The sequence below is a fragment of the Pseudophryne corroboree genome, chromosome 1 (assembly GCF_028390025.1).
Source record: "Pseudophryne corroboree isolate aPseCor3 chromosome 1, aPseCor3.hap2, whole genome shotgun sequence".
Classification (NCBI taxonomy): domain Eukaryota; kingdom Metazoa; phylum Chordata; class Amphibia; order Anura; family Myobatrachidae; genus Pseudophryne; species Pseudophryne corroboree.
In genome coordinates, this window is record NC_086444.1 from 183,631,825 (window position 1) to 183,646,007 (window position 14,183).

The window sequence follows — 14,183 nt, forward strand, 5'->3', positions numbered from 1 at the left end:
AAACCATTAGGAACTACTTCTCCCAACACCACGGAGCCTCCCAGCAGTGATAGAGGGGAGACCACCGGGAGCCATGGAGACCACCGGAGACTTCCAGCAGTGATGGAAGGGGGAACACCAGAGACCCCCTGAGAGGTAAGTATAATTTTTTTTCATGTGACCACTTTCTTACTAATTGGATACCGTGGGTGTCGGGAGAATGCCAACCTATAGTAATCCAAAACTGGGCACGAGGTATGCAAGGTTTTTTACCTCGTTAAATCTTGCGCCCAACTGATTCTTCGTCCTCAGCATCTCTAGCCATGTTTGTTAAACCCATGCTCCTAGTCACAGACTTGCATAATGTTACTATGATCCCTGTTTTGTCCCCATGTGTGCTCTGTACTCTACTTCAACTGAACAGACCTGTCATTAAGTAAACATTTTAATATGAAGTTATATGGAGCATACATATTAAACAGTGTTGTGAGGTGCACTATGGATTGGGATGTTAGCAATACACTGCTGCATTCCATAATAACGGCTATTTAATGCTTACAAGCCTAAACAAATTCCTGCTGCTTCTAGTTTTCTATACATTCGTGATAAAAGGGCCAAAGGACTTTTGTAAATGAGGCCAGAAAGAGTAAGCAATAAAACGTAGAAAATGATCAAATAGTCTCACATTTATAGAACCTTGGGGTCATTCAGGTGCATACGCAAAGTGGTGGTTGTACGCATATCACTCGATATTTTCAAGCTGCACATGCGTCTTAGCCGCAGTGCATCCACTGATTCGCGAATGTGGTCAACGCAAGATTTTAGTTGCAAAGTGAGTGACAGGATACAGTGTTTGGGGGTGGTAATGGGGAGTGGTCGGGCAAATGCAGGCATGTCATGGTCATTTGGATGGCGTTTTCTGGGCATGCATATATTAGCAGCTGTGATCACACATGCTACTGGAGAGCACTCTAATTCCTGGGAGAGCAGCTCAGCCTGCGTGTCTACACAGGCATTCGGAATCTGTGTGGCGACCCGATGAGTGATGATGTAGCGATGTTTCATAATCATGCAGCGCTGTATGCAGTGGGCGTCCTTTTGCACAGCTTAGCTTCTGCCCATATTGGCATACAATCACAATTGCATACAACAAATCATTGCAACAACCGCACCTGAATGACCCCCCTTGTGCTTACTATAGGCACCATCAGGGGCATAGCCAGTACTTTGTGGGCCCCAAAGCAACATTTTGAAGGGCCCCTGCCCCAATGCTTCTAGAGAGACATCTCTTTGCAGGTGTAGTATGTTATGCTCCGTGATCCCAACCGCCGGCATGCCGGCAGCTGGGCGAGCGCAAATGAGCCCCTTGCGGGCTCACTGTGCTCACCATGCTGCAGGCACGGTGACGAGCTACGCTCGCCATGCTATTTATTCTCCCTCCAGGGGGGTCGTGGATCCCCAAGAGGGAGAATAGTTGTCGGTATGCCAGGTGTCGGAATTCCAGCGCCGGTATACTGAGCGCCAGGATCCAAACAGCCGGCATACTGAATACCACCCCTCTTTGCAGCAGTTGTTAATTTATACCCCCTAACAGTGCCCTAGTTCATTTTCTGAAGCATAGCAGTGCCCTAGTTACTGTTATGTCACATTGTAGGACTGCCAGTACACATTATGTGACACAGTAACCGCAACTGACATTACCAGGTTCATATTATGCCACATTACAGTGCCCCAAGTTCATATTATAGTACCTCCACTTCATACTGTGCCACATTACAGTGCCCGACTCATATAATGTAACACTATAATGCCCCCCAGTTCATTTTATACCACATTGGAATGAGCAGGTCCAGGAGCATAATCCTATATAATAAAAGGCTAAAGCTGCTCCTCATCTCTATGGGGGGGGAATTATAGGGTTTTGTATGCCGGCAGCCACTAGATGGCACCTGATGGAGCATTTCAAGTGTCGGTGCTGACTTTACTGCTATGTTGTTCTGTCATTTTGACGGGCTGGTAACTAGTTAGTTATATTGTAGGCCCCAAAGGCAAAAGTGTGTCTCTTTGGACCACCTAATGGAAATAAATATAAATAACACATTAACTTTGACAGGAAGGTGGGCCCCTCTCAGATCTGGTCCCTATAGCAGCTGCACTCTCTGTACCTATGGTAACTACACCTTAAGGTACCATTACTATTCCAATGTACAGGTAAGACATGAAAGTATGGGGAGTCTTATGCTAGTAAAACTATAATAGGCACGCCACAAAAATACGCAAAAATGGCATCACCACTGCAGTTACAAGTGAACAAATAAAAGGAACTGATATTAGTATTTAATGTCCATTACAATGTAACAATTTATGAGGGAGATTTATCAAAACTTCTGAAAAAATAATAAAGAGCAAGACTGAGGAGCTGATGTATGAAGCAGTGATAAGAGTAGAGAAGTGGCCTAGTGGGGAAGTTGCCCATAGCAACCAATCAGCTCTGACATAGCATTTATTAAGTATATTCTATCAAATGATAGGTACTGTAGAATCTGATTGGTTGCTATGGGCAACTTCTCCACTGGTGCACTTCTCCATTATTTTCAATGCATGATACATCTGCCCCAAACTACCAACCAATCAGCTGCGGTCATTTTTCAAACACAGCCTGTAACATGGCAGATAGGAGCTGATTGGCTGGTACTTTATATCTCTCCATGCTTTGATAAATCTCTCTCTATATGATAATGTTAAATAAATATAGGATGTTGATAAAAAGTTCACAAAGTATTATTTAATTTCGTAATGCAGTATTTACATAATTTACTGATAGGGTATAATATGTTTCATTGCATTTGATGGTTTTAACTTACCCAGGATACTATTTAGTGATAATAAAATTGAGTTATTGCTAATAAACCATGCCTGGGAATTGTGCTGTCAGCCAGTGGCATGAATTAAGTAACACAGTGATAGGATTCTGATACAGAACATCTTGGTTGGATTCCAGTGTTATGACCTTAGGAAGTCACTACATCTCCCACTGTCTTCTCACCACCATGCTATAGTATGTTTTATTGTATGACGTCCCAGCATGCCTGTAAAGCACTGTACACCTTATGAAATGTAACAATGCCATATCCAATATATTATCTTACAATTTTTTTTTTCAAGCCTTGTCTTAATCTTAGTGAACATGAGCTCTTAAATAAAAGTCTGAAGAGGATTGCAAAGTAAATAGTCTCCATGGAAACTAATACTTAAATTCCTATTAGCATCTTCTGGTGCCAGAAAGCTGTGTTCTCCGTCAAATGTTCCAGAAATAGCAGCATCTTATCAATTAATTGCAGTATCACACATTTTGTGATAAACAGTACACTGATTAATGAAATGTATTATATCAAATACTTTCATATAAAACAACATTTTAAACTGATCACCAGAGAAATAGTGACTTGCATGAAATATTGCTAGTACCCACAAATGTAATTAAAAAATGTATCTGTACAATAAAATTGCTTCTTCTTCTTTCCCTAGTAGCAAACCCTATAATCTCAGTACTTTCTGACCATCAGGATACTGTGGCGGCATGCTGACTGTCGGGATCCCAACCAAAGGGATCCTGACGACATCCCATAAAAAATACCCATACTAGCCAAAAAGTCTGTGTATATGTGCATATGCATGTACCCCAACTGATGGGATATGATTTGTTGTTTGTTTTTTTTTTTTTTTTTGCTGATTCACAACAGCTTAACAAGAATATAGAGAAGGTTAAAGTACTGCAATATCTCAGAACATGTGTGAAATGCGCTGTCAGAAAGCTGTTTTCCTGCAGTACTTATGACTTAGAAAGAGCACTTATATATGTCATTTATGGTTCTGACTTCAGCATTACATTTTTCTTATAGTCTATTCCCCTATTTCTCAATAAATGCAGTGACTCCTCCACCCCCTACTCCCATACCTCCAGAACAGTACATTATATACAGATGTGTCCACACACACCTTTGCCCAAATCACACAGAATTTTCCCATTTGGCGCACCACAGACTTTACTAATTACAGTAGCCACACCAAACTATTTTTTTTCGGTAACAATCTTTGGTATGCGTTCTACGGCTAACCCTAACCCCAACCCTAACTCACACCTCCTGCAGCATAACCCTAACCGACACCCCCCACCGCAGCCTACCGCTAGCCATCCCTTCCTGCAGCTTAACCCTACTAACCCTCCCTTTCCGCAGCCTAAACCTAACCCTTCTTCTCCTACAGCCTAATCCTAAGCCTCGTACTTACCGTTTCAAGTTGTTGGCATTTTCACCCGTCGGGATTCCGGCGCTGGATTCTGAAGGTTTGGATTGTGACCATCAGGGTGACGACTGCATCCCTTGTATTATATGATTGATGGTTCACTTATTGTTTTGTGACAGCAAAGTTGTATTACTCGTGTTACATTGTTATTTCTTCTTTGTGACACTGTTGTCTTTGTCTTTTCCCTCTCCTCTTGTTACCATCTTCCCCATCCCACCGCACTTTCTTACTCCTTATGTTTACCTTGTTCTAATGTAAATCAGTTGTATTGTCTTACATATTCAATAAAAACTATTTTATTATTTAAAATAACTCTGACTGAAAGTTGCAATGAGGGGCTACAAGTCATTTTTTTTAAAGCTTCCCCTAGTAGACATCCCATATTTTATTCACTACCTGCAGTGACTAATGTCATCATTGGATACCCCTTGTTGCAACCAAGAAAGGTGCATCTTTTCCTGGCTTAGAAGTTAAGGACTGAAATATACCATACAGTATATTAGCTGTGTAATTACACTTTGAAGCAGGCCCTCCCTGATTGTAGTAACGTCTGGACTATACAACCAACAGAGAATTGTATCAAATTTGGAGAGAGATGAAGTGGAGAGAGATTAATAATCATCTCCTGCCATTTTTTAAACACAGCCTGTAACCTGGCAGTTAGGAGCTGATTGGCTGATGCTTTATCTCTCTCCAAGGTTTTATACATATACCCCTCAGTGCCTGTGACCTGTGGTCTGATTTAAGAAAAACCTTTTAGATGAGAACTATGGCCCTCATTCCGAGTTGTTCGCTCGTTCTTTTTCATCGCATCGCAGTGAAAATCCGCTTAGTACGCATGCGCAAAGTTCGCACTGCGACTGCGCCAAGTAACTTTACTATGAAGAAAGTATTTTTACTCACGGCTTTTTCTTCGCTCCGGCGATCGTAATGTGATTGACAGGAAATGGGTGTTACTGGGCGGAAACACGGCGTTTCAGGGGCGTGTGGCTGAAAACGCTACCGTTTCCGGAAAAAACGCAGGAGTGGCCGGAGAAACGGTGGGAGTGCCTGGGCGAACGCTGGGTGTGTTTGTGACGTCAACCAGGAACGACAAGCACTGAAATGATCGCACAGGCAGAGTAAGTCTGGAGCTACTCAGAAACTGCTAAGTAGTTAGTAATCGCAATATTGCGAATACATCGGTCGCAATTTTAAGAAGCTAAGATTCACTCCCAGTAGGCGGCGGCTTAGCGTGTGTAACTCTGCTAAATTCGCCTTGCGACCGATCAACTCGGAATGAGGGCCTATGTTAGAAATAATGATATTACCTTTGAAGTTTGAGGTAAAACAGAAGACATCATATCGGCTTTTGTCTTTATCTCTATAGCCGTAGTTCCGAACTCCAGGAACAGTGTTTTTGCCCCCACAGGGTTCTCTAGGGTTTGTGATAGGGTATTGTACAGATCCATCACTTAGCCATCCTGCATTGCACCAATCAAATCCTGCCCTCCACGCATCATAGAGCTGGTCAAAAGAAGCAATTATAGAATCCTGGTCATGGCAGGCTTGTTGGGCCTCATGAAAATTAAAATTGTAGCGACCGAAGCGTGGATAAAATGGAAAAACAACACCTGAAATACAAAAAGCATAAGTGGATTAAAGATTAATTTAAATGTAAGAAACAGTTTAAATTAATTTTCTATAAAAGTGAATTTAGTTAGAAATACATATGAAACAAACCCAATGGATTATTTTGATGGACTATAGGAGTTCCATTATCTAGTTTACAGTACATACTGTATCTGCTATGTACCCAAATATTTTAACTAATCAGATCTCAATGACTTATTGCTTTGATTTATGATATATGCAATGTAACCTGCAATATAAACTATCACCACATTAACATCAACTTTTTATATGTACTGTATATAGGGCCTGTATGTAAGTGTTACATACAGTACAATAAAGGGCCCCTGTTTAGAAACATAGAAGCACAAGAGTAGAAAACAAGCAAGTGCTCTAATGTTAAATAACGTCTCCAGTCAAAGAAGCCTGCAGATCATCAGTATTCCAAAATTTTGCATCCCCACAGTTCACAACAAACTCAATGCTGGTTATTAGTAAACTTAATTACAAACTAAATAAAATGTTCAGCAGAATCGATGTACCTCAAATGTAAAAATTGGCTTGGCTATGACAAGCAATTTGGGTATTTTAAAGGCGTTAAAGGAGAATATGTGCGATCCAATAAAATCGTCTGAATGTTGACAAGCCATTTAATATATTTTTATAACATGATTGTATGTACTAAAAGTCAACCATAAATCATGCAACATCTCATCAAAACAAGGTCCTATACAATTATAATGCATCTGGTTTGAAGGGAAAATTATTGTATTGTACTGACTGAAAAATAATTGCTATTCAAACAATTGTTTGATAATCTTTAAATAAGGAAATAAATAAAATGAGCAAGACACACTTATAAATTGGACTACTAAGAATAACAATTTAATTATAAAAAGTGAAGCAGCTAAATGACATTGTTTTAATCAGATTAGGCATTATATTCCCATTTATTCAGTGATTTACCAACTAACATCAGTATCATGGGAATGCAGCATTTAAAAGACAATTAGCAGTGGATTAAATACACACTTTATCAACATGACAATGGAAACATGAGCATCATTCCCAACATGACCCATTGCAAATGTGAGATAATGATCTGCTCCTGTCACTTTTTTCCAATGAACTGATGTTAAAGGGACAGAATTAAAAACAATTATTTGTTCCGTTAAAGCTCCTTAGAATGGAAACGTTGACCTGTAAAAGACCAGTAGGTCATGTAAGAGAATATATAGTATCTTACATTTGACAGAGTAAATTATAGGTCACATTTTAGGAAAGAAATAATGAAGCAGTAAATACACTGTGGCAGTTCTCCGCCATCATTGCTGCTATATGGCCACATAGCAAAAGTATGAATGGATCCACCACATTGAAGTGTTCCAGTACTGTACCAATATATTTCTTCTATCTCACAGTCACAGTGATGACTTCTTACAGCTGTCAGACAGGGTCCGGCAGGTCCTAACTCTCATTTTCTGCTTCATGACAGATCACAGTTTGTATACATGGCCTACCACTTGGAAAACTACTGTTTTTAATAGCAGGACACAGAATGGTAGGTTCCTGAGTGAAGAGGAGGTGCCCAATATTGTGGAGCTGTTAATGTATCACACCTGGAAGAAGTCATCATTGAGCAGATATTATGTAAATGGGGACACCTTTTTTGATAAAGATGCCAAGAGGGCCACTCTGCTACCCCTCCCCCCGTCCTTCCCCTCCTGGTCAGTGTGTAGTGTAAAAGGGACATGGACTGCTACATTACATATAGGTTTCTTTGGGGGATGCGATGCTGCCAGATGTATCAATTTCAGGAATGCAAAGCATTCCCGATATTGTTACCACGCAAAAGATTTCGGTAGGCCATTGTAGCCTATGGGCTACGTATTGCGGAAAATAGATCTGGCTGCATTCCTAATAACCCTCCGCCGGAAATGCCCCAGTGCATCGCAGTCACGTGTGACTGCGCATGCGCAGGACCCCAGCCGCCCGGAGAGCACATCATAGGGATGGATCCTTACAGAGCCCCTGTCCCTGCGGGTGCCGGGTGTCACCCGAAGGGATCGCATATTGAAGTGCAATCCTGGGTGGTAAGATTCCGCCCAGATCGCATTCAATATGTAATCCTTGATATATGGGCCCCATAGAGAGGCAGCAGGGAAGTAAGCACAGAGAGAGGCAGCAGTGACATACAGCAGAGACAGAGAGAGGCAGCAGGGACCTAGGCACAGAGAGAGAGAGAGAGAAGGGAAGTAGGTACAGATAGAGGCAGCAGGGACATAGGGACATAGAGTGGCAGCAGGGATGTAGGGCATAGAAAGGCAGCAGGGACATAGAGAGACAGCAGCGGCGAAGGGACATAGAGTGGCAGCAGGGACATCCAGTAGGGACATAGAGAGGCAGCAGGGAAGTAGGGACATAAAGTGGTAGCAGGGACATAGAGTGGCAGCAGGGACATTCAGTAGGGACATAGAGTGGCAGCAGGGACATTCAGTAGGGACATAGACAGTGGCAGCAGGGGCATACAGCTGGGACAAAGAGAGGCAGCAGGGACGTATTAAAATACTGTAGAGAGGCAGCAGGGATGTAGGGGCATAGAGTGGCAGCAGGGACATAGAGAGGCAGCAGGGACATTCAGTAGAGAAATAGAGAGTGGCAGCAGGGACATACAACAGGGACAGAGAGAGGCAGCAGGGATGTAGGAACATACTGTAGCAAGGTAGCAGGGATGTAGGGATAGAAAGGCAACAAGGATGTAGGGGTAGAGAGTGCCAGCAGGGACATACAGTAGGGACAGAGAGAGGCAGCAAGGTAAGAAAGGAATTGAAGTTCGGCTGATTGCTGAAGTCTCTGAGTCACAGCTGAGTTTCAGAGGAGACCCTCAGCCTGCTTCCGCTGCAGTGTGAGGAGAAGCCACCAACAGTGAGGTAAGGGCCGTGTGCCGTGGGCATGCAGACTGTGTTCCTGCGGCTTGCATAGCTTAATCAACAAACATCCTGGCCCCATGTTTCTGCTGTCACTCACACCAATGGAGATGTCACCTCGACATACCACCCATCGCCGGATCCTGCGACGATGACGCAAACCATTAGTAAAGTAAAAAAGTGAAAAAAATAAATAAATAAAGAAATAAAATGGTGCAGAGACTCCGGGGTTCGGACACCCCGTCCACACATTGAGGCTGGCTCCCGCGGCTACTTCACTAGTCCCTCCCCATATAATGCCTATTGGGCCGGCAATTACGTCACGGGCATAGCTGCCAAGTCCCACACTCCCAGCCCTGGATGGTACAGAGTGGAGATGGAGCAGTTGGAGCACAGTGAACACCAGCGGAATGTCCAGCTTTGGACATTCCACCAGGTACACTCCACTGGCCTGCGGTGTCCCCCTCTGTCAGACCTGTCACAGCACCCAGGGCATGTGCGCCACTCGCCCCGCCCTAGATACGCCTCTGCAGCCTGGAGATCATAGCGAAGGAGCACAGGGTGAGAAATCCTTGGGAAACAAAGTAATTTAAGTTTAATGTTGATTTTTAGCTACATTTTTTATATGATATGAATTTATTTTGTCTCGTGTGTAAAGTTAATGAGATACTTGACAATTTATTTACAATTATATGTTGCTGAGCTTGCGCTATTGCTGTATGTTATTAGCCATTTCAGTCTGGTAAGGCTCTGGCATTACAGTAGTTTTCTTCATTGAGATTACTAGTAAAGTAGATAAAAGGATGTGTTCTGGAAATATCTCCATCTCTGAACTTTACCTGAAAATAAATTTAGTTGTGAGCAGCTCCTGAAACATTTACAGTTAGTCCTGTACATTGGGCCTGATGTTTGTAAGTAAAGCAAAAAACCAAGAACAGTAATTTTGTGTCTGGAACAAACCATGTTGCCAAGCAAGGGGAGCAAATACATTAAAAACATTTTTCTGTGCAGGGTAAATACTGGCTGCTTTTGCATGTACAGATGTAGTAACATTGATTGTGGCTGTGCCTTGTCGCGGTTGCAACTAGCTTTCCGCCATGTGCGCCCACTCTGGCGTGCGCATGCATATATTCACACCCGTGATTGATACGCATTGCATGGACTTAGTGGCAGGTACGAATAGGCGCAGCCAAGTGCGGCTAGGTGTTGCTGCGATGTGTATGCACATGTGTACGCATCGCGACAACAATGAGCCTGGCTACATCTGTAGCCCACAAATGTTAGACAGCTTTATTTTTACACTGCAATTTAGATTTCAGTCTGAACACACCCCACCCAAATCTAAATCTCTCTGCACATGTTGCATCCTGCCCCACCTGCAGTGCAACATGGTTTTGCCCAGTTGCTTGCTTTTTTGCTTTACTTCTAAACATGAATCAGGCCCACTGTACAAGTTAGTGAAACTGTTTAGTTGCTGCTTTATATAAGTAGACTTGGATAATAGGTTTAGTCCTTCACTTTAAAATATGGATGAGCTCACAAATGAATATACCTTGTAAATCCAGTGACACAACGGCAGTATCATCTTCCAGTCCTTCAATTACTTCACATTTGTATCTGCCATAGTCTTCCAGTGTTATGTCAGTGATTATCAGCGAAGCGTCATTTTCACTTGCTTGTTGTAGGTAAACCCTACCCTGATAGTGGCCGTAACTCCTCTTGTGGTGTCCCATTGAAACGAAGACATCCACCTCTTTGAGGTAATCTGTAGTCAGTTTGGTCCACTTGATGCGGATTTTGTGAGAGGGTGGTCCAGCAGTCACTGTGTCGTGTAAAAATTTGCATGGCAGTGTAGCATTGCCCCCCCGATGGGAGATTACCTTTGTTTGATCTACCTCCACAAAGAGACTAGGACCATTTTCTGGAACAAAGGAAAAGAATGACAGTCAATAAAGTTATTAAAAGCACAGTAATGAGTATATGGAGATGGAATTGTTGCTGCTATTCTATAATATATAACATAGTGAATATTTTCATCTTCTGACTGTCCATCAGTTTCATACTGGTAATGTTCCTCATCACACTGGGGGATTACTCACTAGGCACGTAAGGCTACTTGCTGGGGGCAGAAATGACAGCAGAAGAGGGCGGAAGTTCTCTATTTCCCTTACAGCATGTTAATGTTTTATCTATTCTCTGTTTGTTCTAGGGTATTTAGTTTTGTCTATGCTCAATTGTACCCTTGCGGGCTCAGTGTCACGCTACGCTTCGCTCGCCACAGGTTACTATTCCAAATAGTTGGTGACGTGGACCCGGTGGATTATGGGAAAGGTCCTTTCCACGAAGGGAAACTAGACGCTACTGGACCTGCTCATCCTTAAATCTGCCCCTGGTTCTACTCATCTATTCATTGTAAACAAAAACAATTTGTGTGAACTATAGTTCTCATTTTTCCCATATAACTGTGGGTCCAAAACGTGGTCCTCAAGGCACCCCTACAGTCCAGGTTTTAAAGATATCCATGCTAGTGCACAGATGATATAATCAAACTAACTGAGGTTCTAGTTCAGTCACCTGTGCTTTAGCATGAATATCTTTAAGACCTTGACCATGGGGGAGCTTTCATGACCATGTTTGCCTTTATACAGTAAAAATAGCTCACTGAAGATTTGAGTGGAATTAAAGGACAAAGGATTTGATTTGGTGATAATTTGTCAGCGTTTTCCAGCTATACAACACAAAACTCAAAGAGAATGAATTATGTGAGTGGTTTTACAGCTCCAAGAAAGCATTTATTTTTTATGTACAAGTTATTGAATTCTAGAATGATTAGAAAAAATATAATTAAATGTTCTGTGTTCTTTTACTTTTCATTTCTAGGATAATTTTGTTAATATACTGTAATACATAGTCACTTTAACTATTGATGCCCATGTAATTAAAATAAATCTCTATTATCGCTTTCACATCACAAACCCAGGTCGGACACGGCTTTTGAACCTGGGTCCGACCCGGGGCTGAGTAGCCTCAGACCCTTTCACATTGCAGACATGTGATGCTTTTGCATGCCTGCGAGGGGGGCAGGACCTGGATTGCGGGGCGGACTTGCCCTGTGCTGGGCATCCCCCTGCATGCTAAAGGTTTTGATCGTAGATGTGCGTTTTTACGCAATCTACGATCCGGTCTGAATTAGGCCCTTAGCCAGCTTAAGTGTGATTGATTCAGAGTTACGCATTTCAATGACACCTACACTAAGAACTGAAGAGCTGCAATGGGACTTTGCAGGAAAAATTAATAACGTGTCCATGTAACTGTTATATAGAGGTGGATGTAACCATATATATGTCTGTTTGAAGACATATTTTTTGCACCTAGTATAGGGCAGGTGCCAAGGTGTACTGACAATGGTGACTAGTAGCAAACCAGGTGCATACACAGGGGCTGCCCCATTGTGTGATGCGTATAATTGTTTCTGTGCATGCAGTTTTCAGCCATATACACCAGATTTACCTCCAGGCCTGCAACATGCCCAATGGAGCTAAGTACACAGCATGGATGTCACACACGGATGGAGCCACGCTAGCCGTGGCTCCGTCTGTGCCTGGGCGCGCCCGCCCAGGTGCACCTAGCGACTACTAGTGTCTACGTCCGTGCAGCCCATGACAGAGATGCGCCCCATTCGAAGACGCTCTCCCATTCATAGAATGGGAGAGTGTCTCTGTGCACTCCCAGCGTGACTGGGCAGACGGATCACCTAGTCACGTCGGGAGTGCATGTCGGCGATGAAGCCTCCTCAGATGAGCGCAGCTTCCTCTGTATGCAGTCGGGACGCTTATCATAAGAAATAATGTACAGCTATAGACACATACTGTAAATATGGAAAGTTGATGGCGAGAAAGAGATTAGCCAATCTACAGTATGTAAAGCACCTGCAGAAAAAGTGATAACTGAGGATGATGTACATACACACAACATTGCAAAGTGTAATACATTGAAGATTAAAAGGGTCAGGACAGGTTAACCGGTTTATGCTTAACAACATTTATATTGAAACAGAAAACATTTATTTTTATTTATTTATTTATTAACAGTTTCTTATATAGCGGAGCAAATTTTGTTGCACTTTACAATTGAATACAATGATACAACCACTGGCGTGCGCAGCACATTTTATTAGGGGGTGCACCGTCGGAGGGGTGTGTCTAGCACCGCCTTTTGGGCGTGTCTAGCACCATCTATTGATGGTCAACGCATATAAAATTTCCACCTTTGTACCAATCCTAATAAAGCAGATACATTGTCAGATGTTGTGGTGTGCACCAAACAAACACCCCTGATGGCACTCACTGCAATTACAGTGCTCCTCCTCAGCCTGGTCTGGCTCCCCCTCTCTTTCCCCTGCAAGCTGCAGCAGCTTACTTACAAGTCAGTCACTCACTGACAGTCACAGACTAGTACTGCTGCTGCTGGAAAAACGAGTGATGTGTCAATGCTGCTGCCGGCCGCCTGCCAGTATTGAATTTGTCTTCCTAAGAGGAACGCTGGCTGCATGCTGCTCCTCATCAGTGGCTGGCGTTGGCATAGAATAGAAGGATTGAGGTGGGCGTGTAGCGGGTGTGACGGGTGGGCATGTGAGCAGCATGACGTAATCACGTCACATCACGCTGTTTTTGTACATGGTGGTGGAGCTGGGAATTTGAAAGCCGGTGGCAGTGGCACCCTTGATTAACCCAGGTATCCAGTCTGTAATACAGTCCTGACAGGGTGCAGCACAGAGGGGACAGTAATCAGCCTGCTCGGTGATCCCTGCATGAGGCATGTGAGATCGGGGTGCCAGACATTAGGGGGTGCCTGTGCGCACCAGGCACCCCCCCTGCGCACACCTATGGATACAACAAAACTGGGTAATAACAGTCATAAAGATAGGAAGGCCCTGCTCGCAAGCTTACAATCTATGGGGAAATAGGCATTTATACACAAGGATAGGTGCTATCATTGCATAGTTCTCCAATAGATTGTAAAGGTTCTTGGTGGTCTGCATGATATCACATCACAGCAATGATGAACCATGGTCAGAGAGAAGGGAAAGTGAAGAAAGAGAAAATATGTGGCGGATAAGTGTGGACTGTACAGTGGGGGATTTAATTGGATAGAAAAGCTTATGAAGGTTGAGTGAGCGGTTCTGGAATGTGATAAGCTAGCCTGAAGAGGTGAGTTTTCAGGGAACGCATGTTATTCTATCCTAGCTAGATCCCAAGTGTATCTAGTACATCTTCTGTAGTTGTTTTTAAATGACATGATAACTCTTTTTCTGTTTTTTTAAATATAATTACTGAGTGATGTGCTGAACTTGTGAGGGCG

At 43.0% G+C, this 14,183-nt stretch overlaps 1 protein-coding gene across 2 annotated transcripts in view; it reads right to left on the reverse strand.

Moving 5' to 3' along the window:
* HAPLN1 (hyaluronan and proteoglycan link protein 1) overlaps positions 1 to 14,183 on the reverse strand; it is a 217,309-nt gene that overhangs the window by 12,437 nt on the left and 190,689 nt on the right. For both annotated transcript variants that reach the window (XM_063963954.1, XM_063963953.1), the window contains 2 exons: positions 10,375 to 10,743; positions 5,595 to 5,897 (listed from right to left, as the gene is read on the reverse strand). In XM_063963954.1, coding sequence (XP_063820024.1) covers positions 5,595 to 5,897; positions 10,375 to 10,743 — 672 coding nt within the window. The remainder of the gene's footprint in view (positions 1 to 5,594; positions 5,898 to 10,374; positions 10,744 to 14,183) is intronic.